Below are 27,716 nucleotides of genomic sequence, written 5' to 3' on the forward strand. Positions count from 1 at the left end.
TGTTCTTCTTGTACAGCTGATTGTGCGTAGAATATACCCACCCCCCCCCGGCCCCCAATCCATTTCGAGTCTCAAATATAGATTTAAAAATAAACATTATGGTATCTTAGGAAACTGTGATGCAAAGTGCGGTTTTTGCGTCTTAGAACGTATGTACACGTCATTTCGAGTGATATAAAAAGGAGAGAGAGACGAGATATCCACATTTTTGAATTATGATGGCACACGACATGGAGCGAGTACTGATGTCCCCGGCGTTCGAAGTGTTTAACAAGCTTCGGCTGGCAGGACAGCTTTGTGACGTGGTCCTCATCACCGACGGTGTTCAATTCAACGCCCATAGAGTAATTCTGTGTGGCTGTAGCTCCTACTTCCAGTAAGTAGCTGTGACCCATATATGAAGATGCGAAAACAGCAAGGAGTCAGTTTTTATCTCTCGTTAGCAATGACTTCTCCTTGGCAATAAGGCTCTAGGATGACAGAAAGTTTATATTAATATACATTATATTAAATTATATTAATGTAGGTCAGTGCTGATCATGAAATATTTCTGATAAGTGATAAGGGGGAGCTACTGTTGGAAAAATAAGAATTAAAGCCCCAGGCCCCTAGTTCTTAAATGCCTATGAGATCATCTGTAGCAGGGGGTCCTTATCTCTGCTTAATTTCCATTTGGGGGTCCCTGGTTCAGAAGATTTAGAAAACCCCTTATTTAACTTTGCCTGCAAAACCGATATTTATTAGATGAGTCACTTCTGGATTGTGTTTCAGGGCTCTGGTCGCCAGTGACTGGAATGATTCAGGAAAGCGGGAGTACCAACTCCCAGGCATTTCCCCAGAAACACTGAGGCAGGTCATAGAGTATGCCTACACATACTCTGTGGTCATCACAGCTGAGAATGTGGAGAACCTCCTGGTAGCTGCTGATTATCTCAGTGTCTTGGGCATCGTGCAGCGCTGCTGTGATTTCCTGCATGAGCAGCTCTGCCTCAACAACTGCATTGGCCTTCTTAAAATCGCCGATGTCTACTGCGTAAACGAGCTGCACCAGTCTGCATTCAACTTAATCTTGAAAAACTTCAAGGAGGTTGCCATCAGCTCAAATGAGTTCCCAGAACTAAGTCTTGAACAACTTTCTGACATCATCGAGCAGGATGAGCTTAATGTCAGAGAAGAGGATGTGGTGTTTGAGGCCATCCTCCGGTGGATCGAGCACGAGCCTGCCACCCGAGAGGCCCACATTTCAGTCCTATTGGCCAAGGTGAGTATAGTTATACTATGTTCTCATTGACTTGTGTATATAACAATAGAATGCTCATTGAGTGAAGTCCTTATTACTGTAGCTAAAGACTGAACCTCCATTTCCATGTCCCATAAGTGTACAACCAAGGCTTCCAGGTATTACACCTAGGAGGAGAGTGTAACAAATAATGGAAAACAAAACACTCAGATGTCTTACATTAAACAAGTGTTAGCTGACACATCTGAGACTTTCAAAGTAAATGGCTTCAGCTAAAGAAATAAAAATTTGCACTTACTGCTGTATCCTTAATGTTAGGAATTGCTCATCTCCAGAGATTCACAGAAAGCACTAAGGAACTCATGGGAATTCTCTCATTCTTGTTTCATGTGTAGATTCGGATGGCTCGTATGGATCCGGAATACTTCATGAAAATCGTCAAAGCCAACGATCTAGTGAAGGCCAATGTGGCGTGCAGGCCAATCATCACTGATGTACTGAAGGTCATCTATGATCTTCATGATGAACGTCCACGATCTGATTTTGAGAACCCACTGATCCGCCCGCGCTTGCCCTCTGACATTTTGCTGGCTGTTGGTGGATGGAACATGCGCACGACAAACTGGATTGAAGCCTATGACACCCGGGCCGACCGCTGGGTGGATATAACACAGGGGCAGGAGACTCGCCAGTCCGGCCATGGCAGTGTGTGTTTAAATGGCTTCATGTATTGTTTTGGGGGTTATGATGGCCATAATTTCACCGATGCTGTGCTCAGATTTGACCCCGTCGCACGGACATGGCAGCACATGGCCCCTATGCACTGGCGCCGCTGTTGTGTCAGTGTGGCCGTAAGTAACGGCTTCATCTATGTGATGGGTGGCCGTTTAGACGTGTCGCCTCTGAATATTGTAGAGCGATATGACCCAAATGCCAATGAGTGGACCATCATCCAGCCCATGCATGAGGAGCGACAGGATGCCAGTGCCACCACCCTGAATGGAAAGGTAGGTTAATAGGAGGGCGTCTGCCTGTGGTTACCATCATTTTCCCCTTGAAATTGATTATGTTACATACTCAGTAGCTCGCTTTGTCTTCAAATGGTTGATTTCAATCCATAATTGTTTATTCAGTAAACGTCAGTGTTTAGATAAAACATAAATGACCTTGCATTGTCGCTCTGCATTAGTGGCACATTGGGCAGTGCTGTGGTGTCCAGCTCTGTGTTTTTGCAATTTTGCCCACAGCCCAAGACTTGTGAGATACAATAACTGGTGTTAACGTAGGAGCTTTACCCAATTCCAGTCCTGGGGGGTCAGAATCCTAAACAATTTGCAGATTTCCCTATTCAAACAAACCTAGTGAACTTAATTAGCTGATTAAGCTGCGGTTCACAAGGGAAATGATCACAACTAACTGTAAATTCCCTACCAATGCCCATGTGCTTCCTGTGGTAGGCTCCAGGTTCACCACCACCCTGTACTGAATAGACTTTTATGGAAGGTGGATGGATTAAACATCCATTAGCTAAATGTACATTTACGCTTTTTAGATCTCCATCTCCAATCATGTACAGCATAACACACATCACTTGTGAACCATCTTTCCTAGATATACATTTGTGGGGGTAGCAATGGAGCTCAGACCACTTCCACTGCGGAGTGCTATGATCCACTCACGGGCGAATGGACCTTGATCGCTCCCATGCGCACTCGCCGACGTGGCCTTGGAGTAGCGGCATATCAGGGAAACATCTATGCGGTGAGTGATTCCTTTCTTGTACTCTGAAACAAAGGAGTCAAATCTCAAGATTTATCTGAGACTCATATTTTTTGTCGCTGCTGCTGTGTCACAGATTGTAATGCGCTTAAAACAAACAAAAGAATTCAGTGGATGAAATGACCTGCTGGGAAGGCCCATCTCAATACACATATGCTCCCTGCATATCTGGGTTATAAACGAATACGCTTAGTAAAGCTTAGATTTTTGATTACAGTTATATTCTGTAGTTCCAGACGTAATTGCTCTGTTTGTTTTTTTTTTCAGTGTCTGACTACAAGTATTATTTTTAGTACTAATAAAAATAATAATAAAAGCAAAATATATGATCATAAGAAGTATTTTTTTGATGGTTGACAGTTTTCGCTGAATTGTACAGGTTTTCTGTTGCCCAAATTCCCTTTTTTTCACTGCAGTTATGTTGACATGTATGTTGAACACAAATTAGTTATAAGCTTGTGTCCTATATAGACAATGGGAGGTTCTGTGCAGCCTGCTATTATAGGGCGATAATTCCTTAAGAGTTCCTGACTTCGAGAAAGCTGATATTTACTTATCTGTTTGGTACCCGAGTGATCACTTACCATTGGTGTCTCGCAGGTGGGCGGTACCAACGGGGCTCATCCAGTGCGGACTATGGAGGTCTATGACCCTGCAATTAACCAGTGGCACGCTGGGCCTCCCATGAGACAACAAAGAAGCTATTTCGGCATCGCAGTGGTGGACGGCTTGCTGTTTGCGATGGGAGGCTCCGATGGCTTCAACGTAACTGCAAAAGTGGAATGTTTCAATGCAGTGAAAGGCAGCTGGTGCCGTGCGCAGGAAATGATTGCACCTAAGAGGAGCTTCAGCTGCTGCACAGTGCCTGCGCACCCCCGCTTCGTACAGTACGCTGCACCTCGCCCACCTGCCCCCATCTGCCTGCCTGGTGGGTAACCAGCTTATCATGTCTAACGTTAATGCTTCGTACATTAGACCTATATAACATGTGCCCTTGAGAGGTAAAGTGGGCTATCCCACAAAAACAAAGTTTTGAGAAAATGAGCTCCAAAGTTGAATTAAAAAAAAAAAAAATCAGTGTGTCTATACCCTACAATTGATATGTATCATAGGTAGCACAGATCTCAGTATATTTAAAAGATAGATAGACCCTCAATAATTAATATTGGACAGTCATTTTTGACTGACATGTGGGATAGCCCACTTTACCTCTCAAGGGCACATATGATACCTACCGTTAATGTAATAACTGCCAATAATGTGCTAATTTTCCCCCTTAATGTAATAAAGGCTGATACAATAATATCTTGCCAATACCATACTAACATATTTGAATCAAAAACACACCACATTACTACATTATATACTTTATTACACAAAAAACGGGAAAATTGTTATGTTATTAGCAGTTATATTAACAGTAGTTTAGCTGCTACAGACAGCAGCTATTAGCTGCTATTAACAGCAGTGATTAGCTGCTACAAACCGTAACAATCGTGACATCACACAATTTCTTTTGACTGCTTATGATTTTTTGCACACTACTGTACACACACACACACATATATATGTACATATGTATATGGTTGATTGTCCACAAAAATCAACTGTGATTAATCAGCCTGATCTCCAGACCAAAGAACTGTGAAAACCATTCTAACTTAACCTACAAGAAGCAATTCCTGAACACAAAGAAGAAGATGTGCTACGGCCCTGCTACACACACACACACACACACACATATAAGGTATCTGTATCTTTGTGGGGACTCCATACTGAGTTCCAACCCACAACACAATTAATCAGTGAGGAAATTCATAGTATTATCTCTTGTTATGTTATTTTTTTAAATTATTTATAATGTATTTAAAAGCCTATGGCAAACAGTAAGTTAATGAATTGAAATTACAGGTAACCACGTGCTCAACAAGTGGTTGGCAGGGAACAAGGGAAACGCTACAGACTGACAACAGGGGAGGACAAGAAAGACTGACAACACGTGGGACGAGATGACCAATGACACCTACTGGCCAAACAGGGAAGGGACACAGAATGGGACAGTTAAATAACACTGGGATTCCCTGAAGGGTTTGGCATTCCCTGAAGCCAAGCTGTTAATTATTGTACTCCACGCCACCTCTGGTGATTGAATTGCAATGCAATGATTATGTTGTTCTATAATCTTATTGAATAAGTGTTATAAGTTGTTAGAAGTTATTTTTGTATTCTTTTATACTTCATTTTTAACAGTGTGATTTTTGACCTGACAGCTTTGTTTGGCAGTAAAAAGCTTTAAGGGGGCAGTTTAATGGCTCTATACACAGCAATATGTATAATGGCCAAAGTGTTCTTATTGAACATGCTTAATTTATTTTTGTATACAACGTTTAAATAAATGTCTTATTTGGAGAACAAAGGCTGGAAAAATGTTATTTGTTGTCTGAAAACCAAAATAATTTTGAGAGCTTTGTACAATTTGTTAGCAGAATTACCTTATAGACCTAATACACTTTTGAATGCAATATAATTCTCCATGGCAGTAACCCAGCTGACTGGTGGAGCAAGTTCATTTTGTCTCTGCAAGACCTCAAAGTGAATTTGAAGATCATTGTCTCCACAAAGACTATGAAGATTTTCAGGAGATACATGGAATCCACAGTTTCTTCCATTAAACCTAGAGTGCAATCCAACAAAATGTTTCAATAACAAAATTTACATTTCAAAAAGTGGCTTCTGGTTTGTCAGGTGGGCAGTGTGCATTCCATACCTACTTGTAGTCATCTAGTTCTTTTTGCAGGACACCCAGAAAGCTGAATACTGTAGCAGCAAACATTTCTGTTGGTAACAGCCATTAAAGAGATTCCTTCGTCCAAAATTGCCCCCTAGTGGTGGAATATTGCAACGCAAATAATGGAGATTTCACTTCACTGTATTTTACAGCTAACGAAAATGTAATGTGTGTGTGTATACATTTTTTGTTTCATACATTTAAATGTACATTTTTTATATAACAAACAACATTACTTTATAGTTGTTTAAAAGGCAGAAACTTCAATGTACACGAAGTCACCAATAAATTACATCTATTTATCCAACATGTTATATAATATACATACTGTGTTTGAAAACTTTTCAGTTTTACGATTTCAGGACAGATCAGCCACTCTATTAGGAACATTACGCTTTTTGGTTGCGGGTGTTAGCTTTGCTGCTGCTATTACAGTTTTTACCCATTGCTTGAACACTATAGACACATGCTTAAACCAAAGTAACGTAACTTGAAGTTGTTGTTACTATACCTTAAACAAAGTGCAACCATACCTTAAATAAAAGTTCTGGTTAGCACTTTAGTTGCAATTCTGCAACACACTCACTCCTTTCTACAACACACTTACTCCTGCACACTACACACTATGTCATACATAAGACACTTCATTCAAAAATGAAATCTCAGGGTACCAGTGGGAAAACACATCTATTCAAAATACAAAACACATTGGGCAATTGAAAATACTTAGACACACACCTGAAAATGCTTACTTACAAAATGGAACACCAATCAGCCAGCTACAAATACACCTCACTTAAGCCATTTTGAGAAGTTTGGAAGCAGGGAGAGCTAGAGGCAGAGGTAGAGGAAGAGGAAGACAGGCAGAGAGAGAGAGGAGGAAGTGGTCGAAGAGGCTATGCAAGGACCATTATTTCTGATGACATAAGAGCAACTTTGGTGGACCATGTCATAAACCATGGCCTGGCTGTGAGGGAAGCTGGGCAGAGAGTCCACCCTAATCTAAGCCGTTTCACAGTTTCATCCATAATAAGGACATTCCGACTGGAAAACAGGTATGTCTTCAACTCTCTACTCTACTCAGACTGTATCTAGAGTATTTACAATACTGTACCATATCACATTGCCGTATCACATGTACTGTATTTCAGGGTGACTAATGCAAAAATAATAATACAAAAGTAGTAGTTTTGTGAAACATACGATGATAACGTGTTGAGATGTTTCAGTACTGTGTATGGTATACACAGTAAAGCACATACAGTACTGTAAAAAAGAAGCAAACCGATAACAATTTGTGGTTGCATTTTTCTACTGAATGGCTAAAAGACCTACTGGGGGTGGACGGCAGCACCTGTTCACACAACAGCAGGAACTTGCCATTGTGAACCTAGTGAGAGCAAACAATGCAATCCGTGTCCACCAGCTACAACAACAAATACTTGAAGATAGGCAGGTATTCAACAACATAAATCGAGTAAGCATTACCACTATCAGACGCATCCTGGTAAAGCACAACATGACCATGAAGCAACTGTACAGGGTCCCAATTGAGAGGAACAGTGTCAGGGTCAAAGGACTTCGACATGAATATGTACAGGTAAGTGTAACAGTCCTTTACATTTACAATACAGAATGGGTGCAGTCCAGTAACAGCTGAATATGTACCATTTGATCAGTACCACATAGACATATTCGGAAAGCTACACAGGTACCTGTGTGGTGGGGTGGGGCGGTTCTGTATGTGTAGTAGTGTAGTTGTGTGTTTTGAGTAATGCCATCTACAATATGTATTTTTTGTTGCAGAGAATCTTGGACGTGAATGGAGCTGCTCAGCCTCATGAATTTATTTACGTTGACGAGGCTGGATTCAACCTTAGCAAAAGTAGACGACGTAGCTACTGCACCATCATTCCAAACTGGGTCCATATAATGCGCAACACATAATCACATTTCTAGATGCACTTCATGATGCAGTTGTACAGGACAGACCAGAGCCGCCCAGGTTTGTTGTTGTCTGGGATAATGTCAGTTTCCATCGGGCTGCTATCATCCGGAACTGGTTCACCAACCATGATCAATTTGAAGTTGTGTATTTGCCCCCTTACTCGCCATTTCTCAACCCTATAGAAGAGTTTTTTTCCGCTTGGAGATGGCGCGTATATGACCGCCAACCACATGCCCGCACGCCTCTTCTGCAGGCAATGGAACAGGCCTGCGGAGACATTGAGGTAAGGTCAATCCATGGATGGATTCGGCACACAAGGGGATATTTTCCCTGATGCTTAGCAAGAGCAGACATTGCTTGTGATGTTGATGAGATTCTGTGGCCAGACCCCAACAGACGGCAGGATCCATAAGTCCACTTATGCACAATTGTGTTTTTCTGTGTTTACAGTAGTGTATTATTTGTTTTATTGTTGCTTTAACTGAATTTACTGTAAAGTACACGACTGTAATGTACAGTATTTAGTATTTCATTTTTTGGGGGTTGTGAAAACGTGCCTTCTGTGGAACTGAATAAAAACAGTGCAAACAAAAGCCTGCCGTGTTTTATATAAAGTAGACTAGTGTGTTGCTGCTGATTTGTAAGTGTATTCATATGATGCAAGTGGGTTTCATTTTGTCATTAGAGCGACATTTTGACAAAGGATTGTTAGGTTTTGATAGCAGAGTTTCAATTTGACATAGATGTGAATGGTTTATTTCCCAGTGTCGTGTCTTATTTTCTTGTGTGTGGAGTTTTGACATGATGAGCCAAGTTTTGCAAAACGTGTTCAAGCAACGGGCAAAAACTGTAATAATAGAAAAAGGTTTTTGAATTTTACATCATGATAAATGAGAACTATGTGTGATTACTAATTACTGTTGACTAATTTCCTGTCTGGACTTTTCCCCCCTCATTGTTAAAAGTCGTTATATGTCAGGGTGCCAGTCAGTGGCACAGACACGTTGGCCAGCTGGTCTATTCATTCAGAACCAGTCCATCAATTAGAGAATTCAGCACCACGGACAGAGATCTGTGCTACTATGACGCCAGGTCCTTTCATTGGCTCTATATATTTTTCTAGAAATAACTAAATGGCTCTTTTGTAGAAATATCTATCCAGAGACTTGGTTCCTGTACGAAGAGAATATTTTATTTTTATTCAGGCTATAAAATTACAGAAAATCAGCTATGCATGTGATCTCCCCTTTACTCCTTAAGCAGGGCACACGCACATCAACAAGTACCAATGCAGCAAATGCAGATGAACAATTTCTCACAGCTTCAGAAGAAGTCAGATTACTATGTAATTCAGAGATTGTCCAAGACTTCTGCTAGAACATTTTCTACATTTGAGCCTAATTTCAAAATAAATGGCACCTGGGTGTATTAAAAAAAGGTATCCTGGACAAACCTTTATACACGGACATTAATAACAAGGGATCCTTACTTGTCAGGTGTGACTTGGGAATATAAGCACACCAATGATGTCACTGAAATTTAAAAAACGAAAATTAACTCTGTGGAGATGTGCGTATGTCAGCAGCCCGAAAACAGCACCATCTAATGATTGAACATCTGTATTTTGATCTCCTGCAGTGTTCAATCAACACCACAAGGGGGTGCTGAAATAACATATGAATCAATTGTGATATGGTACAGTACAGTGGGTAACACAAAGCCCTGATGTAAATTTTTATAATCACTTTAAGGCTGCAGAAACAAATGATGAAAATTAGCGCTAATAAGTAGCTCCTGAGTTAGGTATAAAAGTCCTGGACTGGCCCTGCTGTCCATAATTATTAAACCGAGAGCTGATAGGTGAGATTCCAGTAGTTTTGAGAACGGAGTTGTTGTTGTTGTTGTTCGAAAAGCTTTAGCAGGAGCTCATCTCACTGGTGTTTCCTGAGAAACAGAGGCAAAGGGGCTAAGGTCATGTCTGAGGGAATGGCTTCATCAGCAACTGTGGACTAAAGGGCATATATCTTGCTTTTAGATGTTAGGTGACACAGCCAGCAGCCTGCAGCAATGGAAATGTCCATTAAAGTCATGAACAAGCAGTATTTCCCAAAAATAAACAACATGGTGAGAAGAGCCCAGTGGTCTACTGTATATGGGGGGTTTTCCTGGTGTAGTCACATGATCACACATCCTTCACCCTTTTATCAAAGCAAGGATTCAGTCTCAAGTCATGTTAATATTGTGGTAGTTAAATGTTGTAATCAATATAAATAATAGTTAGGGTTGTGGTACTACAGGAAGACAACATTTTATGAGATTTCAGGCTTAGGCACTAACTCCAGTCTCTAGCTTTTGGAACAACAAAATTTCCCTGCTAAGCTGTTGAGTGCGTGATGATTACAGAGGCTGAACGTGCTCCCTGCTCTGGGGAAGGACCTCCATCATGTGGGAGCCTGAGCTGGTCCTGCCTCCACACCTCTCCCCTGTGCTGCCATTAACACTCATCAATTATTAATGTCAGTCCTGTGATAGACGGCTTGTTTGTTCTGCTGCTGAGCAAACAGGGCTTCCCTGTGGAGATGAGCTGCCTTGTGACAGTGCGGGACCCCACAGATCTCAGCCTGGGCCTAGTCAGTGCTGAGGCCTTCTGAACAACAGGCCTGATTGCAGCCTTAGTCTGGCCTAATGGAAAAACCACATACACTCCAGTACTTGCACTTGCAATACTAACTGTGAATGCAGTCACTAACACCTGTTAACATGCCTCGACTTGTATCTGTGCCTCTCTTATTTTACAAAAATGCCTGTGTGTGACTCAACTGCAGGGAGCACAGCAGCTAATATATGGATCAGTACCTCAGAGCTTGCAGGTTATACTTCTGGGAAGCGCTGGTGAATTGCAGTGGAATTTACCATGTGCTATCTGGCCTAAGGAGCTTATACTACAGTGGGATATTCCGCTTGCATAATACCTGCAGATATGAGTTATACAGGTAACAGTACAGATTCACTGAACTGTAGACAAACTGCAGGTTATATTAGCTGATGTGCTTTGGTCATTCAAATCATCATCTATCTGAGTCACCCTGGATCTGCTGGGAGTGTAAGCGGCAGTATTACTGTCACGTCATGGGTTTGTGTTTACAGGTTTGTTTAATTTATGTACTGAAACTTCCCTGGGACCCCGACTGGATAAATGGTTAAAAGATCGATTGGCTGATAGAATCTTAGCTGATTATACTATGATTAGATTTTTCAGCAAGTACAAACATGCACACGGAATTTTACTTGGTACAAAAGGTGTGGATATAAGGACACACTGGCATGGCTCTATATACATGAACTGACTAGAGGGTAAAATATGTAAGACAGTACTGAGTAACAAGCATAATGTGAAGGTGCCATAGAGCGAAACTAATGCCTCAGTGCCAAGTCTTTGGAACTAAATGAGGAGCATCTGGTTGAATCTTCTTATCCAGGCCACAAACAGCATAGTGTTTCAATGCCTGGAAGAAGTTCTGGTCCCTCAAACCATAGATCAATGGGCTCAGGCATCGTGGAGCTATCATGAAGACAACAAAATTGACAATGCGGATTTTGGCGTAGATCACCACGCTGATCTGTAACACAGCCATCTCCACGAAAGGCGTAAGTAGCTGTATGAGGCAAAGGAGAAGCTGGATGGCATGGAGAGCCACTGTCCTCGTACCTTTGGCGCTTGACTTGCTGTTGTCACCAGAGGCAGACCGGGCAGCTGCAGCCACCTTGACGTATGTGAAGGCGATGACCATGGACATGAGCAAGAAATAGAATTTGAACACAGCAATTTGGAGGTACTTCTGCCACTCAATCACAATCAGTGCATCCATGGAGCACAAGACTCTCATGCTGAGCTGCTTAACTGAGACTGAGGCTGTGCAAGAAAAGATGATGACGAGGGCAGGTACACAGCCCAGCCCCCAAATGAGGAGCAGGCCCACCACTCTAATCCTCGGCGTGGAGATGGCAGCGTGCCTTAGGGGCTTACACACAGCCACATAGCGCTCCAGGCACATGGCCACCAAGGTCAGAGGCGTGCAGAAATCCAACCAGGTCATCATCAGGTTGAGCACTATACAGACCTCAAAGGGGATCACCACACCATAGTGCATAAACAGCACAGCCAGGTTTGTCGTCACCATCACCGAGGAATCCACAAAGAGCATGTGGGCAAAAAGGATATAGCGGGTATCAGTGCGAAAGGCCTCCTTCATGAAGAAGGTGAAGATCATGAGGCCGTTGATGTATAAGAAGATGCCCACCAGCACCTGAATGATTATCACATCGAGCATGAAACGCTTTGGAGGGACAGTATCTGATGATTTGCTGCCATTGGTTATTCCTGTCATATTGTCTGCCATTTTGAGTTTCCTGGGAACAAAGAGAAGGGGAAAATGAGCAGATGGTTTTCCTTTATTATTTTTGGTAAACACTGTTATCACTAGGCTGTAAGATTTAAAACGGCCCCTGAAATCTATTGAACAGCCTGAGTAACATGATCATTTTCCTGCTTATTTTATGAATATGTCATATACATAGGTACTGAAATGATTCCCAAAAGCCTTGGAAAATCATTGTCCACTGTATTGACATCCACGACATATCCTGAGGAACAGGAGAGCATTCTGGAAACGGGCAGAGTGTGCCTTTACGCTCCATGTGCTGCCTGAAGTAACCCTCAGTACCTCTCTTATGAGCTGAGTCCCTAGGAGACTCTGCCTTTCTATATAGCTGCTACATTGAACTATGATTCACACAACATCCCAAACCTGCACGTTTGTTGAGTCGTGATTCCAAGAATTTCAGTACTATTCCCTGCTTTTCCCTGTCAGAATATCAGGGTCATTTTTTTGGATACGTCTGCTTTCTGCATTGTGCAATTTAAGTATCAAAACATTCCATGTAACAAATTTCACTGATTTTTTTACGTTTATGTTTGAGGTCATAAGTATGTCAAGGCCTCCTACAACTGAAAAGTGATATCATCCGAAAATCAATCTGGCTGTTATAAAAGTGTTAATCTATTATGAATAAAGTATACAAAGTTATCAGACAGTCTGATTGGCTAATATTAGCTACATGAGAAGAGAACATTGTAAGACCATAAAAGTATTAGTCAGTGTTTTGATTTTAGGTACTCAGTCAGATCAAAATTCCCTCTCCTGAATCACGAACGTTACATTACCTTTTATGCGCTTTGAAGTGTCCTCAGTAAACAATACTGGTAAGAAACAGTTATTCTGGCCAAACCTTTATACACAGACACCAATGACAAGGGATCCTTACTTCTCAGGTGTAATCCTGGGAATAGAAGCACACCAATGATGTCACTGAAAATCAAAAACAAGAAATGGACTCTCTGGAGATGAGTGTATATCAGCAGCTTGAAAACATCGCCATCTAGTGATTAAACATCTGCATTTTGTTCTCCAGCATTTTGATCAACCAACACCATAGGGTACAGTTCTCCAATAGGCCTTTGGCCCCAGATTTCATCATCATGCTTTGTAACTCACACTTGTTGGGATTATTGTGTACTGTCAGTCATGGGCAGCAGGAATTGCTAAACAATGCAGTGGTGAAGTGTCATGGTTTGGTGAATACTGGTGATTTGCAGAGAAAAGATTTAATAGTCAGTGAGCGAAAGGTGTTTAAATCTGGTGAAGATTATGGGAGCTATAGGTGTCTAACAGACAACAGAACTACACAGGTAACCCTAAAGGAAACACATGAGTTGACTGAAAATAAGAACTTTCATAAAGGTGTAGCTCATGAGTTATGTATAGAAGTCCTGGACCGGCTCTGCTGTCCAGGATTTACATGGCTATAGATCCATCTATTTTCTGTCCGCTTATCCTGTCTGGGGTCACAGGGGGTCAGGAGCCTTGTGGCCCATAGGAGGGAACGACCCAAGATGGTGTACCAACTCATCAGAGGACACATTCACAGAACAGTCACACTTATGGGTAGTTTGGTAACCCCAACTCACCTTAACATATATTTAGGCTGTGAAGGACAAGTCAAAAGCAAATGACATGGTTGAGCGGTAGGTTCTGGGTCGTATATGGTGGGAAATACATTTTCCTGGTATCATTTAGGCCCAGTCAGCCACTTTTAGGGCAAAGCAAATGCCAATAGTTACAAGGTCATTCTGAATGATCATCTGTGTCACAGTGAAGTGTGGAATATTCCAGGTGGCGAAGTCCCCAGCCACAGGGCACAACTGTGACTTAATGTGTCCATAAGCACAATACAAGCCCCCTGCCATGACTATCAGAGTCACTTTATTGCAATCAGATAAATAAAGGACACAGCAACACTACCTCAGACAATGTTTTTTCATCGTTTTTCCCGTAACACCAGATGATGGAAGAATGATGTAACATCCCTCCAACAGAGTTTCATACGCCTCTACTGATTGCTTTTGATAGTTCAGATGGGCTTTTTACTTTGGCATTACATGTATTTATCTCCCATAACCACTCAAATATATACAGTCATGGCCGAAATTATTGGCACCCCCGGAATGTTTCCAGAAAATTCACCATTTCTCCAAGAAAATTGTTACAATTAGAAATATTTCGGTATACACATGTTTATTTCATTTATGTGTATTGGAACAACATCAAAAAAACAGAGAAAAAAGCCAAATTTGACATCATTTCACACAGAATTCCAAAAATAGGCCAGACAAAATTATTGGCACTTAAATTGGGCAAAATCGATGGCAAGTCATTTTATTTCAAGCATATGATGCTCATTTGAACGGACCTGTGGCAAGAAACAGGTGCTGGCAATATAGCAAACACTCCTGACACCAGTTAAAATGGAGAAAAGTTGACTCAACCTTTCTGTTGTGTGTCTGTGTGCCACACTAAGCATGGAGAACAGAGAGAAGAGCAGAGAATTGTCTGAGGACTTGAGAACAAAAATTGTGGAAAAATATCAACAATCTCAAGGCTACAAGTCGATCTCCAGAGATCTTCATGTTCCTCTGTCCACTGTGCACAACATAGTCAAGAAGTTCACAAGACATGGCACTGTAGCTAATCTCCCTGGACGTGGACGGAAGAGAAAGATTGATAAAAGACTGCAATGAAGGATAGTCCGAATGGTGGATAAACAGCCACAATCAACTTCTAAACAAATTCAAGCTGTTCTGCAGACTCAGGGTGAAACAGTGTCAGGTCGATCTATCCATCGACATCTGAACAAAAAGAAACACGATGGCAGGAGACCCAGAAGGACACAGAAACATAAAAAAGCCAGACTGGAGTTTTCCAAAATGTACTTGAGGAAGCCAAAATCCTTCTGGGAGAACGTCTTGTGGACAGATGAGACCAAAGTAGAGCTGTTTGGTAAAGCTCATCATTCTACTGTTTACAGAAAACGAAATGAGGCCTTTTGAAGAAAAGAACACGATGTACTGGAGAGTTCTGAAGTGGCCAGCAATGAGTCCGGATCTAAATCTGATTGAACACTTATGGAGAGATCTCAGAATTGCTTTTGGGAGAAGGCAGCCTTCATATCTGAGAGACCTTGAGCAGTTTGCAAAAGAAGAGTGGTCAAAAATTCCAGGTGAGGGGTGTAACAAGCTTGTTGATGGCTATAGGAAGCGATTGATTTCAGTTATTTTTTACAAAGGACGCGCAACCAAATATTAAGCTGAGGCTGCCAATAATTTTGTCCGGACCAGTTTTTGAGATTTGTCTGAAATGATATCAAATTTGGCTTATTTTCTATGTTTTTTTGTTGTTGTTCCAATGCATATAAAGGAAATAAACATGTGTATACCAAAACATTTATAATTTTAACAATTATCTGGGAGAAATGGTGCATTTTCTGGAAAAATTCCAGGAGTGCCGATAATTTGTTGTAGTCAATATAAATAATAGTTAGGGTTGTGGTACTACAGGAAGACAACATTTTATGAGATTTCAGGCTTAGGCACTAACTCCAGTCTCTAGTTAGTGGAACAGCAGAATTTCCCTGCTGAGCTGTCGAGTGCGTGATGATTACAGAGGCTGAACGTGCTCCCTGCTCTGGGGAAGGACCTCCATCATGTGGGAGCCTGAGCTGGTCCTGCCTCCACACCTCTCCCCTGTGCTGCCATTAACACTCATCAATTATTAATGTCAGTCCTGTGATGGACGGCTTGTTTGTTCTGCTGCTGAGCGAACAGGGCTTCCCTGTGGAGATGAGCTGCCTTGTGACAGTGCCGGACCCCACAGCTCTCTGCCTGGGCCTAGTCAGTGCTGAGGCCTTCTGAACAACAGGCCTGATTGCAGCCTTAATGTGACCTAATGAAAACACCACATACACTCTGCTGCCTGCACATGCAGTGCTGAAGAAGTAATAACTGTGAATACAGTGGGCAACACCTGTTAACATGCTTCGAGTTGTATCTTTGCCTTTCTAATTTCATGAAAATTCCTGTGTGTGACTCAGCTGCAGGGAGCACAGCAGCTAATAGATGTATCAGTACCTCAGAGCTTGCAGGTTATATTTGCGGGAAGCGCTGGTGAATTGCAGCTGACAAATGAAGACTTTTTTCGGTCTTTTGCATGACTCTAAAAGTTAGAGTATGGAAATCGCCATGTGCTGCATGGCCTTAAGGAGCTTATACAACATTAAGATGTTCCTTATGTACGATACCTGCAGATATGAGTTATTCAGGGAACAGTTCAGGTTCACTGAACTGTAAACAAAGTGTAGGTGTTAAGGAATGGGGTGCTTCTGCTATGAACTCAGGGGCATGGTACAGACAGGAAAGGAAGGTGGTGACAATCCGCTTACGGCTCCGCAGCATGGGTTTATTCACAGAAAGTGAGAACACTATAGGAACACTACAAACATGGCCTTGAGGAGCTTATACAACATTAAGATGGTCCATATGTATGATACCTTCAGATTTGAGTTATACAGGTAACAGTACAGATTCACTGAACTCTATCCAAACTGCAGGTTATATTAGCTGATATGCTTTGGCCATTCAGATCATCAGCTGTCATCCTGGATCTGCTGGGAAGGTCAAAGGCAGCATTACTGTCAGGTCACAGGTCATCTCTACAGCTCTGGTAAGTTTATGGACTGAAAGTTCCTTGTGACCCTGATCTGGAAAAGCAGTAGAAGGATGGGTGGGCTGGGAAAACCTTAGCTTATTCTTTTAAAATGAATATTAGATGAAGCATGAAGATGAGTGTGATTTCAAAATTAAACCACATGCAGAGACCAACGAAAAAGCGCAATTTAGTTATTAGCATTTAACACATCATAATGACATTCAAATGAGGAATATGCAGTTAAACTTTGCATAATAATAATAATAATAATAATAATAATAATAATAATAATAATAGGGGCGGCATGGTGGTGCAGTGGTTAGCACTATTGCTTCGCACCTCTGGGACTCAGGTTCGAGTGGCCGCCTGGGTCACATGTATGTGGAGTTTGCATGTTCTCCCCATGTCGTCGTGGGGTTTCCTCCGGTTGCCCCCACAGTCCAAAAACATGCTGAGGCTAATTGGAGTTGCTAAATTGCCCATAGGTGTGCATGTGTGAGTGAATGGTGTGTGAGTGTGCCCTGCGATGGGCTGGACCCCCATGCTGGGTTGTTCCCTGCCTCGTGCCCATTGCTTCCGGGATAGGCTCCGGACCAACCACGACCCAGTAGGATAAGCGGTTTGGAAAATGGATGGATGGATGGATGGACAATAATAATAACAATAGCCAATATGTACAGTCTATCCAGTCTTATCCAGTGTCTCTCATTGCTTCCTTCACATTAATGCCTCAGATCCACCTTCCTGGAATGAGAAGCAGCTGGTTGAACCTTCTTATCCAGGCCACAAACAGCATAGTGTTTCAATGCCTGGAAGAAATTCTGGTCCCTCAAACCATAAATCAATGAACTCAGGCAACGCGGCGCTATCACAAACATTATGAAATTCACAAAACGGATATAGATGTAGATCACCACGCTGATCTTTAGCAGAGCCATGTCCACGAAAGGCGTAAGTAGCTGTATGAGGCAAAGGAGAAGCTGGATGGCATGGAGTGCCACTGTCCTCGTACCTTTGGCGCTTGACTTGCTGTTTTTACCAGAGGCAGACCGGGCAGCCGCAGCCACCTTGACGTATGTGAAGGCGATGACCATGGACATGAGCAAGAAATAGAATTTGAACACAGCAATTTGGAGGTACTTCTGCCACTCAATCACAATCAGTGCATCCAAGGAGCACAAGACTCTCATGGTGAGCTGCTTCACTGAGACCAAGGCTGCGAAGGAAAGGAGGATGACGAGGGCAGGTACACAGCCCAGCCCCCAAATGAGGAGCAGGCCCACCACTCTAATCCTCGGCGTGGAGATGGCAGCGTGCCTTAGGGGCTTACACACAGCCACATAGCGCTCCAGGCACATGGCCACCAAGGTCAGAGGCGTGGAAAATTCCAGCCACATCATGACCAAGTTGAGCACTATGCAGGCCTCATAGGGGATCGTCACTCTGTAGTAGGTCAGCAGCGCAACCAAGCTGGTCACCACCAGCAGTGAGGAATCCACAAAGAGCATGTGGGCAAAAAGGATATAGCGGGTATCAGTGCGAAAGGCCTCCTTCATGAAGAAGGTGAAGATCATGAGGCCGTTGATGTATAAGAAGATGCCCACCAGCACCTCTGTGATGAGAGGCCCGAATGAGAGAATTTCTGACCATTTGCTGCCATCCACTATTCCTGTCGAATTCTCCACCATTTTCAGTGTCCTGGGAGCAAAGAGAAGGAGAAAATGTGCAAATTGAGTTTTTTTCTTTTCAGCGAACAGCATGTCACCACTGGACTGTCAGGTTGTACAGACCTGCTGAAATGTACTGAACACGCTAAATAATGGGGCCCTTTTCCTGCTTGTTTTACAAATGCACCATAAAAATATAGTCAGTGTGTACATATTGAAATTAAAACTATAAGCCTTGGAAAGTCAATGATCACTATATTAACATCAGTCAGACATCCTGAGGAACAGGAGAGCATTCTGGAAATGGGCAGAGTGTGCCTTTATGCTCCATGTGCTGCCTGAAGTAACCCTCAGTACCTCTCTTATGAGCTGAGTCCCTACGAGTCTCTGCCTTTCTATATAGCTGCTACTTTTAACTATGATTCACACAACATTCCAAACCTGCACGTTTGCCGAGTCCTGATTCCGAGAATTTCAGCACTATCCCCTGCTTTTCCCTGTCAGAATATCAGTCATTTTTTTGTATGTACCTGCATTTTACATTATGTATTTTAACAGGAAGTCCAAGAGTCAGTCTCAAAACATTTCAAGTGACTAATTTGATTTATTTCTCATTTTATTTTGAAGGTCATAAGCATGTCAAGTCATCCTACAAATGAAAGGGTGATTCTATCCTAATTACTACCTGATTGTTATATAATCTAATAACTTCCTGAGTATTATATAATATACGTGGTATTTTGTTATAAATATAGCGCAAAATGTTATCAGTCTAATTAGCTAAGTATATGACATTTGGCTTTCAGTAAAGCACATAGTATGAAAAAGAAAGAACATTGTAAGACTCTAAAAGAATAACTCTGTGATTTGATTTCAGGTAATTAGTCAGATCAAAAACTCCCTCTCCTGACCTATGAACATTACATTACCTATTGCGCGCTTTGAGGGGTCCTCAATGAGCAATACTGGTAAGAAAAAGGTATCCTGGACAAACCTTTATACATGGACATTAATGACAAGGGATCCTTACTTGTCAGGTGTGTCTTGGGAATATAAGCACACCAATGATGTCACTGAAATTTAAAAAACAAAAATTAACTCTGTAGAGACGTGCGTATGTCAGCAGCCTGAAAACAGCATCATCTAATAACTAAACATCTGCATTTTGATCTCCAGCAGTGTTCAATCAACACCACAAGGGGGTGCTGAAATAACATATGAATCAATTGTGATATGGTACAGTACAGTGGGTAACACAAAGCCCTGATGTAAATTTTTATAATCACTTTAAGGCTGTAGAAACAAATGACAAGCGGTTAGGTTTGTAATTGGGGGGATGGGTTTAAAACTGCAATGTGGCTTGGACTGACATTGAACTTAAGGTCCCCCCTATGACAAAGTGATTAGTCTTGAGTACTTGTAGGACAGTAGTGATGAGATGGATGATGGTTTGAAACACGTTAGTTGGGATTATTGTGTAGAGTCAGTCATGGGCTGCATGAACTTAAATTACGAGGTGAGGGGTTGTGGTTTAGTGAATAACAGTGATCTGCAAAGAGGACAGTGTTAATAATAGCCAAGAATGCATGGGAAAAGATGTTTAAAACTCATATGGTTTATGGGAGCTGTAGGTGTGCAATAGGGAGTAGAACTCTACATATCACCCTAAAGGAAAACCATGAGTTGATGAAAATTAGCGCTAATAAGTAGCTCCTGAGTTACGTATAAAAGTCCTGGACTGGCCCTGCTGTCCATAATTATTAAACCGAGAGCTGATAGGTGAGATTCCAGTAGTTTTGAGAACGGGGTTGTTGTTGTTGTTGTTCGAAAAGCTTTAGCAGGAGCTCATCTCACTGGTGTTTCCTGAGAAACAGAGGCAAAGGGGCTAAGGTCATGTCTGAGGGAATGGCTTCATCAGCAACTGTGGACTAAAGGGCATATATCTTGCTTTTAGATGTTAAGTGACACAGCCAGCAACCTGCAGCAATGGAAATGTCCATTAAAGTCATGAACAAGCAGTATTTCCCAAAAATAAACAACATGGTGAGAAGAGCCCAGTGGTCTACTGTATATGGGGGTTTTCCCGGTGTAGTCACATGATCACACATCCTTCACCCTTTTATCAAAGCAAGGATTCAGTCTCAAGTCATGTTAATATTGTGGTAGTTAAATGTTGTAATCAATATAAATAATAGTTAGGGTTGTGGTACTACAGGAAGACAACATTTTATGAGATTTCAGGCTTAGGCACTAACTCCAGTCTCTAGTTAGTGGAACAGCAGAATTTCCCTGCTGAGCTGTCGAGTGCGTGATGATTACAGAGGCTGAACGTGCTCCCTGCTCTGGGGAAGGACCTCCATCATGTGGGAGCCTGAGCTGGTCCTGCCTCCACACCTCTCCCCTGTGCTGCCATTAACACTCATCAATTATTAATGTCAGTCCTGTGATAGACGGCTTGTTTGTTCTGCTGCTGAGCAAACAGGGCTTCCCTGTGGAGATGAGCTACCTTGTGACACTGCCGGACCCCACAGATCTCAGCCTGGGCCTAGTCAGTGCTGAAGCCTTCTGACCAACAGGCCTGATTGCAGCCTTAGTCTGACCTAATCAAAACATCACATACACTCCAATACCTACATATGCAATGCTATAGCCTGTTAACCAATTAAACAATGACCAGAGTAGCTAAACCTTAATTGAACTGCAGTTTCCTAAAAGGACACTGCTACATAACCCCAGACAGAAAAAAATATAAACAAAACCATTGTTATTATTTTTACGATCATTAGGCTTGAGCGGGATTAACTTTGTTGCTCTGCAGTGACCTCTAGTGTCAGCTGGGCTCCTACCAGAAGGTGAGTGTAGCCTCTCCACAGAGAGGCTGGTATCAGGCCTTTACCATTTCTGGTATGGAGCAGGACTGAAAACGTAATCACAATTTTGTTACAATATACAGTAGAAGCTTGGAACTCGAACGGCTCTTATCTCGACCAACTCGGACGTCAAGCGAGTCTCTCAGATTTCTTCCGATTTGCACCTCGACTGAAATCTTGGAACTTGTCTGTTGCAGCTTGACCAGAAACTCGGAACAAGACAAAACAAAATAGTCATGCTAAAATTTGTACGGATGGAGACGCGTCTCCCCTTCCAAGCAATAATCCCTCCTTTTCTCTTCCTCTCCACCTGCCACCTGCAGTACGCCATCAGCTCACCTCAACAGAGCTGACGTGCTCATAAATTGTCACTTATTTCATGATTATTGCTTTCCTATGTGCGTTTCATGTGTATTAGCTTTATATTGATAGGTAATGATTTTATCATTGATTAGGTAGGTAGTTGGGTTTAAATAGGCAATCATTTGGGTCTGGAACAGAATAAATCCATCTACATTATTTGTTATGGGGAAATTCGACTTGGATCTCAAATCACAACTCAACCAACCATCCAGAACAAATTAAATTCATATTCCAAGGTACCACTGCACTGTATCACAGATGGCAGTGGAACGTTTGCATAGAATTAATAAGGTAGAGTCAGTAACAGTAACGATAGAGTGACTCAAAGTGAGGACTGCATCAAAAAAATAAAAGAAACAAAAAACAAACATGATGTAACACATGCAATATTCCCTTACAATCACTGAATAATTCCCTATACTGCTTCATCTTTCTTTTTAGTAAATAACAATGACAGTGAATGTGAGAAATCGTCTTCTTTAAACTGCAGATAATAAAATACAAAAAAAAGATATAAGATATATAAAGACATACAGGTATAAGACAAAAAAAGAGAGTTTCTCCTATATAAAACCCTTCATCCTTACTTGAAATGGCTTTTTAATCTACTAATAGTAACATTCCCAACAGAGATATGCATGCCCATCACACCTCACCCCAGGGGCCTACTATGCTGGACACACCTACAGAGTGCATGTGATGTCATGTGTCATTGGATTCTTTATAAACTAGAGCACATGCTACTCCAGAAGTGTTTGAGTCAAGTGCTCAACAGAGGCAGGTAAAGAAACAAATATATCTTTTATTGTGTCTCTCTTTCATTTCATTTAAATAGGGGCCTTCTTGGGAGAAATATATGTTGGTTTTGCTTATTGACAACAATTTGTGTTTTAATGTACATTTAATGTACATTTCAGCTCTTTTCGTTTCAGAGTTGACCAATGGCTGGCCAGAATGGTTCCTCTCTGGAGCTCAACTTCCTGTACTACCAGTCCATGACAGGGACAATAGACTTCATGACAACAATAAAATCATTTCTCGTGCTGTCCACTGCCCTATTCTTCATCTCCCTGAACCTCATCATGTTCGTTGCCATGTGGAGTAAACCCAGCTTCCGTGAGACTTCCCGCTATCTTCTATTCAGCCAAATGCTCCTCAGTGACTCCATCCATCTGGGATTCACCACATTGCTCTACTCGTGTAGCATGGCTAACATCAACCTCATCAAGGTGCTCTGCTCCATGATCGTCCTTGTAAGCGGGACAACTTTCCGCATCTCCCCCCTGACGTTGGCTGTCATGTGTCTGGAACGCTATGTGGCCATTTGTTTCCCACTCCGACACACTGACATCGCCACCCCCGGGAGAACCAATATTGCCATTGCAGTGGTCTGGTTCCTGGGCTCTGTGAACTATGTGATTGATATCATTTTTTTAGCAGCTACAGATGCCCATTTCTTCACTAAAACTATTTACTGCACACAGGAGCGCCTCTTTCTGGCCAAGTGGCAGTTTGATGTGTTCCAGAGCTTTAACGGTGTCTTTTTTGTTGCCGTGGGAATCATCGTCATCAGCACCTACACAGGCATCATGATGGCAGCCCGGTCCATCAAGGCCAAAAAGGCCAGCAGGACGGTTCTCCTTCACCTGGTCCAGTTGGGCCTCTGCCTCTCCTCCTTCCTGTTCAGCAGCATCGAGAGAGCCCTGTCTACAATCAGCTCAGCCCTCTTTATCCACCTGCGCTACCTGAACTTCTTTCTCCTCGTCCTCCTGCCCCGCTGCCTGAGCCCCCTCATCTATGGCCTGAGAGACGAAGGAGTTCGCCCCCACTTCCTCTGTTACCTCCGCTGCAGTCGCTGGAGGATCAAACCAAGCACAAAACATTAACATAATATATCAAGATATTTCAAAATGTAAGGAAAAAGTCATAAAGACATTCTAAAGAGATTTATATGAATTTATCATTATAAAATTATAGTTCCAGTGCTGTGGGGAGTAGGCAAGGCGAAATCTCTCAGGGCGGGGGGCAGAGTAGTGGGATAGGTCTCTGATCGTGATTAACTTTGCCAGGTCTTTGTTTCCTGTGTTTCTCCTTCAGTGTGTTTGTTTTCTTCTTCCCATGTCTTTAGATCCAGTAATTAATCACTACGTAATTTTTTCCCTACAAAAACAGCACAGCCCTGTACCATGTCTTTGTCATATTTTCCAAATCTAATGCGCCTTTCCTGTTGTCTGTATCTGTGTAATTGTTTGTGTTTACTTGCTTGCTGTCGTGCTTGATTATGTGCATTTTGAAGGCAAAAAAAATAACAACAAACAATACGCTGATGTCTGAGTTGTCAGGGTCTCATTTCCCCAACTGTAACTGGTGTTTGCTAAGACAGTATTTAGTGGCAATAGAAAAACTTTCGTCCAATAATACGAAATGGTGAACCACAAAACATACTGTAACTACCGGCAGGGGGAGGGGGCTCCCAGGTTAGTTAGCCAATGTTGTTTTATCGATTGGTATATTATGTACTAGCTGTGTCTTTCCATATATAAGAATATAAGAAATTTACAAATGAGAGGAGGCCATTCAGCCCATCAAGCTCGTTTGGGGAGAACTTAGCTAATAGCTCAGAGTTGTTAAAATCGTATCTAGCTCTGATTTAAAGGAACCCAGGGTTTTAGCTTGCATTACACTAGCAGGAAGACTATTCCATACTCTTCATTAACTACTTCATTAACTACATGCTGTGTAAAGAAGTGCTTCCTCAAACTCGTTTTAAAATGTTCTCCCGCTAATTTCCACTTATGGCCAGGAGTTCTAGCATTTCAACTGATATTGAAATAGCTATTTGACTGAATAGCATCCAGACCTGTTAGAATCTTATATACCTGGATCATATCCCCCCTTAGTCTCCTTTGCTTGAGGCTAAACAGATTCAGCTCAGCTAACCTCTCCTCATAAAACATTCCTCTAAGACCACCTACCTTGCGCCCGCCCCACCCCACAACCCTGTCCTCACTTAGCAGTTGGAAGATAGATGGATTATCACAAGACGATTACTAATACCAATTATTAACATGCCTCCGATTGACAACAGAATTTCCCTGCTGTGCTGTCGAGTGCGTGATGATTACAGAGGCTGAACGTGCTCCCTGCTCTGGGGAAGGACCTCCATCATGTGGGAGCCTGAGCTGGTCCTGCCTCCACACCTCTCCCCTGTGCTGCCATTAACACTCATCAATTATTAATGTCAGGCCTCTGATAGACGGCTTGTTTGTTCTGCTGCTGAGCAAACAGGGCTTCCCTGTGGAGATGAGCTACCTTGTGACACTGCTGGACCCCACAGATCTCAGCCTGGGCCTAGTCAGTGCTGAGGCCTTCTGACCAACAGGCCTGATTGCACCCTTAGTCTGACCTAAGCAAAACATCACATACACTCCAATACCTACATATGCAATGCTGCAGCTTGTTGGACAGTTAAACAGTGACCAGAATAATTAAACATTCAGTCCATTTACAGTTGTTGTGATTTTGTAATAAGTTAATCTGTGTTTTATGAATATTAAACTGCAGTTTACTAAAAGTACACTGCTTCATAAGCCCAGACAGAAACAAGACACACAAAATCACTGTAATTATTTTTAAAATCATTAAGCTTGACCGGGTTTAACCTTGTTGTTCTGTATTGACCTCCAGTGTCAGCTGGATTCCTACAGGGAGGTGAGTGAATTTTAGCACATTAGCTGTGTAAAGTTATATGATGAATACTGCAGGGAAACGATGGCCGACAGTGCTCACAAAAGAGGACAGGTGGACCTCAGCTTCTTGCAATATTTACTGAGAGATAAATAAAAAAATATATAAATAGAACTACACACAACACACTTCTAAACTACACACATGTATGGTGACACATAGGTTAATCAATAAAAATAGTCCAGCTGTGGGTGACCTCTGGCGTTTAACATTTCTGATACAGAGCCAGAGTGAATATTTCATCACAAAAGCCACCAGCACAGGAACCACGGAGGGCAGTGCAGCAACCACAGCACAGGAATCACAGGGGCCTGAGCAGACTAGAAACAATGGTAGATAACATGACTACAGAACATGACAACAAGACTAGATCAAGTAAGGCTAACTAAGAACAAAGGCACAAGTAAAAAAACAATGATCACAACATACAACATGTTTCCCATGTTGACCATCTACTTTGGAATTTAGGTTCCAACTTTTTCAAATAATACAGGTATATTACTTTATTAACTTGTACTTGCAGAGTGAACTGAACTTTACGTAATGCATATGTGTACCACAATAGCACCAGTCAACACTGGTCATTGTCCTACATTACTGCACACTAACCACCTTTGCAGCGAACACAGTGAATGTGAGATACCTAATGATCTTTTTCATTGAACTACAGCTTGAATGAGCTAAATAGAATCCCTAGTCATTGCTTGAAATGGCTTCATAATAAATTAATAGTTACTCTTCAGGCAGAGATATGCATGCCCATCCTGTTTCACCCAAGAGGCCAATTATGCTGGACACACCTACAGAGTCCATGTGATGTCATGTGTCGTTTGATTTGTTATAAACTAGAGCACATTCTACTCCAGAAGTGTTTGAGGCAAATGCTTAACAGAGGCAGGTAAAAAAACATCGCATATATTTTTCATTGTGTTTGTTTTTCATTTCAGTTAAATAGAGGTCCTTCTTTTCTTCTGAGAAAGATATGTAGGTGTTTCTAACTGTGAATGACAATTTGTGTTTTAATGTATATTTCTGCTCTTTTCATTTCAGAGTTAACCAATGGCTGGCCAGAATGGTTCCTCTCTGGAGCTCAGCTTCCTGTACTACCAGTCCATAACAGAGACAATAGACTTCATGACAACAATAAAATCATCTCTCGTGCTGTCCACTGCCCTATTCTTCATCTCCCTGAACCTCATCATGTTCGTTGCCATGTGGAGTAAATCCAGCTTCCGTGAGACTTCCCGCTATCTTCTATTCAGCCAAATGCTCCTCAGTGACTCCATCCATCTGGGATTCACCACATTGCTCTACTCGTGTAGCATGGCTAACATCAACCTCATCAAGGTGCTCTGCTCCATGATCGTCCTTGTAAGCGGGACAACTTTCCGCATCTCCCCTCTGACGTTGGCTGTCATGTGTCTGGAACGCTATGTGGCCATTTGTTTCCCACTCCGACACACTGACATCGCCACCCCCGGGAGAACCAATATTGCCATTGCAGTGGTCTGGTTCCTAGGCTCTGTGAACTATGTAATTAATATAATATTTTTGGCAGCCACAGATACCTATTTCCTAACCAAAACTATTTACTGCACACAGGAGCGCCTCTTTCTGGCCAAATGGCAGTTTGATGTGTTCCAGAGCTTTAACGGTGTCTTTTTTGTTGCCGTGGGGATCACCGTCATCGGCACCTACACAGGCATCATGATGGCAGCCCAGTCAATCAAGGCCAAAAAGGCCAGCAGGACGGTTCTCCTTCACCTGGTCCAGTTGGTCCTCTGCCTCTCCTCCTTCCTGTTCAGCAGCATCGAGAGAGCCCTGTCTACAATCAGCTCAGCCCTCTTTATCCACCTGCGCACCCTAAACTTCTTTCTCCTCGTCCTCCTGCCCCGCTGCCTGAGCCCCCTCATCTATGGCCTGAGAGACGAAGGAGTTCGTCCCCTCTTCCTCCGCTACCTCCGCTGCGGTCGCTGGAGGATCAAACCACGCACAAGCACAAGATAAAATATATCAAGTTCATTCAAACTGTAAGGAAAATTTCAGAATGAAATATTAAAGAGAACAGATTTAAAGTGGTTTATATGAGTTCATAATTATAAAAACTATAGTTCCAGTGCTGTGGGGAGTAGGCGAGGTGCAGTTTGTCAGGGGTGGGGGGGTGGGACAGGTCTCTGATCGTGATTAACTTTGCCAGGTCTTTATTCCCTATG

At 42.3% G+C, this 27,716-nt stretch overlaps 6 protein-coding genes across 10 annotated transcripts in view; 4 read left to right on the forward strand and 2 right to left on the reverse strand.

Annotated features, from left to right (window-relative positions):
• Positions 1-27,611, forward strand: part of LOC125720976 (odorant receptor 131-2-like) — a 55,864-nt gene extending 28,253 nt beyond the window's left edge. For 2 of the 4 annotated variants that reach the window (XM_048996899.1, XM_048996900.1), the window contains exon 2: positions 26,554-27,611. In XM_048996899.1, the coding sequence (XP_048852856.1) occupies positions 26,563-27,510 (948 nt within the window). In that variant the 5' untranslated portion in view covers positions 26,554-26,562 and the 3' untranslated portion in view covers positions 27,511-27,611. Of the gene's footprint in view, positions 1-26,315; positions 26,402-26,553 lie in introns of those variants that run through there. The other 2 variants (XM_048996901.1, XM_048996898.1) reach the window with 2 other exon arrangements.
• Positions 1-27,716, forward strand: part of LOC125720979 (odorant receptor 131-2-like) — a 73,654-nt gene that overhangs the window by 41,076 nt on the left and 4,862 nt on the right. The window lies entirely within an intron of this gene.
• LOC125720850 (kelch-like protein 10) lies at positions 821-8,042 on the forward strand (the record flags this gene model as incomplete). Its single annotated transcript, XM_048996714.1, has 5 exons — positions 821-1,261; positions 1,636-2,247; positions 2,852-3,001; positions 3,620-3,784; positions 7,938-8,042. Coding segments are annotated over 5 exons (1,473 nt in total), but the record flags the coding sequence as incomplete, so codon positions are not given.
• LOC125720983 (odorant receptor 131-2-like) lies at positions 9,015-13,027 on the reverse strand. The gene is made up of 3 exons (XM_048996910.1): positions 12,980-13,027; positions 11,465-12,165; positions 9,015-9,699 (listed from the first exon to the last, which is right to left on the reverse strand). The coding sequence occupies exons 2-3, from the start codon at positions 12,153-12,155 to the stop codon at positions 9,671-9,673; spliced, it is 720 nt and encodes a 239-aa protein (XP_048852867.1). The 5' UTR covers positions 12,156-12,165; positions 12,980-13,027; the 3' UTR covers positions 9,015-9,670.
• On the reverse strand, positions 17,295-19,493 carry LOC125720975 (odorant receptor 131-2-like). The gene is made up of 2 exons (XM_048996897.1): positions 19,453-19,493; positions 17,295-18,554 (listed from the first exon to the last, which is right to left on the reverse strand). The coding sequence occupies exon 2, from the start codon at positions 18,542-18,544 to the stop codon at positions 17,579-17,581; it is 966 nt and encodes a 321-aa protein (XP_048852854.1). The 5' UTR covers positions 18,545-18,554; positions 19,453-19,493; the 3' UTR covers positions 17,295-17,578.
• LOC125720977 (odorant receptor 131-2-like) lies at positions 22,505-24,072 on the forward strand. 2 transcript variants are annotated; one of them, XM_048996903.1, is made up of 2 exons: positions 22,505-22,537; positions 22,689-24,072. In XM_048996903.1, the coding sequence occupies exon 2, from the start codon at positions 22,698-22,700 to the stop codon at positions 23,640-23,642; it is 945 nt and encodes a 314-aa protein (XP_048852860.1). In that variant the 5' UTR covers positions 22,505-22,537; positions 22,689-22,697; the 3' UTR covers positions 23,643-24,072. The 2 variants fall into 2 exon arrangements, with proteins under 2 accessions (XP_048852860.1, XP_048852859.1); XM_048996902.1 differs by having other exon boundaries at positions 22,507-22,537; positions 22,674-24,072.

The sequence above is a fragment of the Brienomyrus brachyistius genome, unplaced genomic scaffold (assembly GCF_023856365.1).
Source record: "Brienomyrus brachyistius isolate T26 unplaced genomic scaffold, BBRACH_0.4 scaffold27, whole genome shotgun sequence".
Classification (NCBI taxonomy): domain Eukaryota; kingdom Metazoa; phylum Chordata; class Actinopteri; order Osteoglossiformes; family Mormyridae; genus Brienomyrus; species Brienomyrus brachyistius.

Coding starts and splice junctions, on each gene's coding strand:
- LOC125720977 (XM_048996903.1), top strand. CDS start 22,698: ATGGCTGGCCAGAATGGTTCCTCTCTGGAGCTCAACTTCCTGTACTAC.
- LOC125720983 (XM_048996910.1), bottom strand. CDS start 12,155: ATGGCAGACAATATGACAGGAATAACCAATGGCAGCAAATCATCAGAT. Junction 9,700..11,464: donor CAGCAAGTCAAGCGCCAAAG/GTACGAGGACAG, acceptor TCTGTTTCTCAG/GAAACACCAGTGAGATGAGC.
- LOC125720975 (XM_048996897.1), bottom strand. CDS start 18,544: ATGGTGGAGAATTCGACAGGAATAGTGGATGGCAGCAAATGGTCAGAA.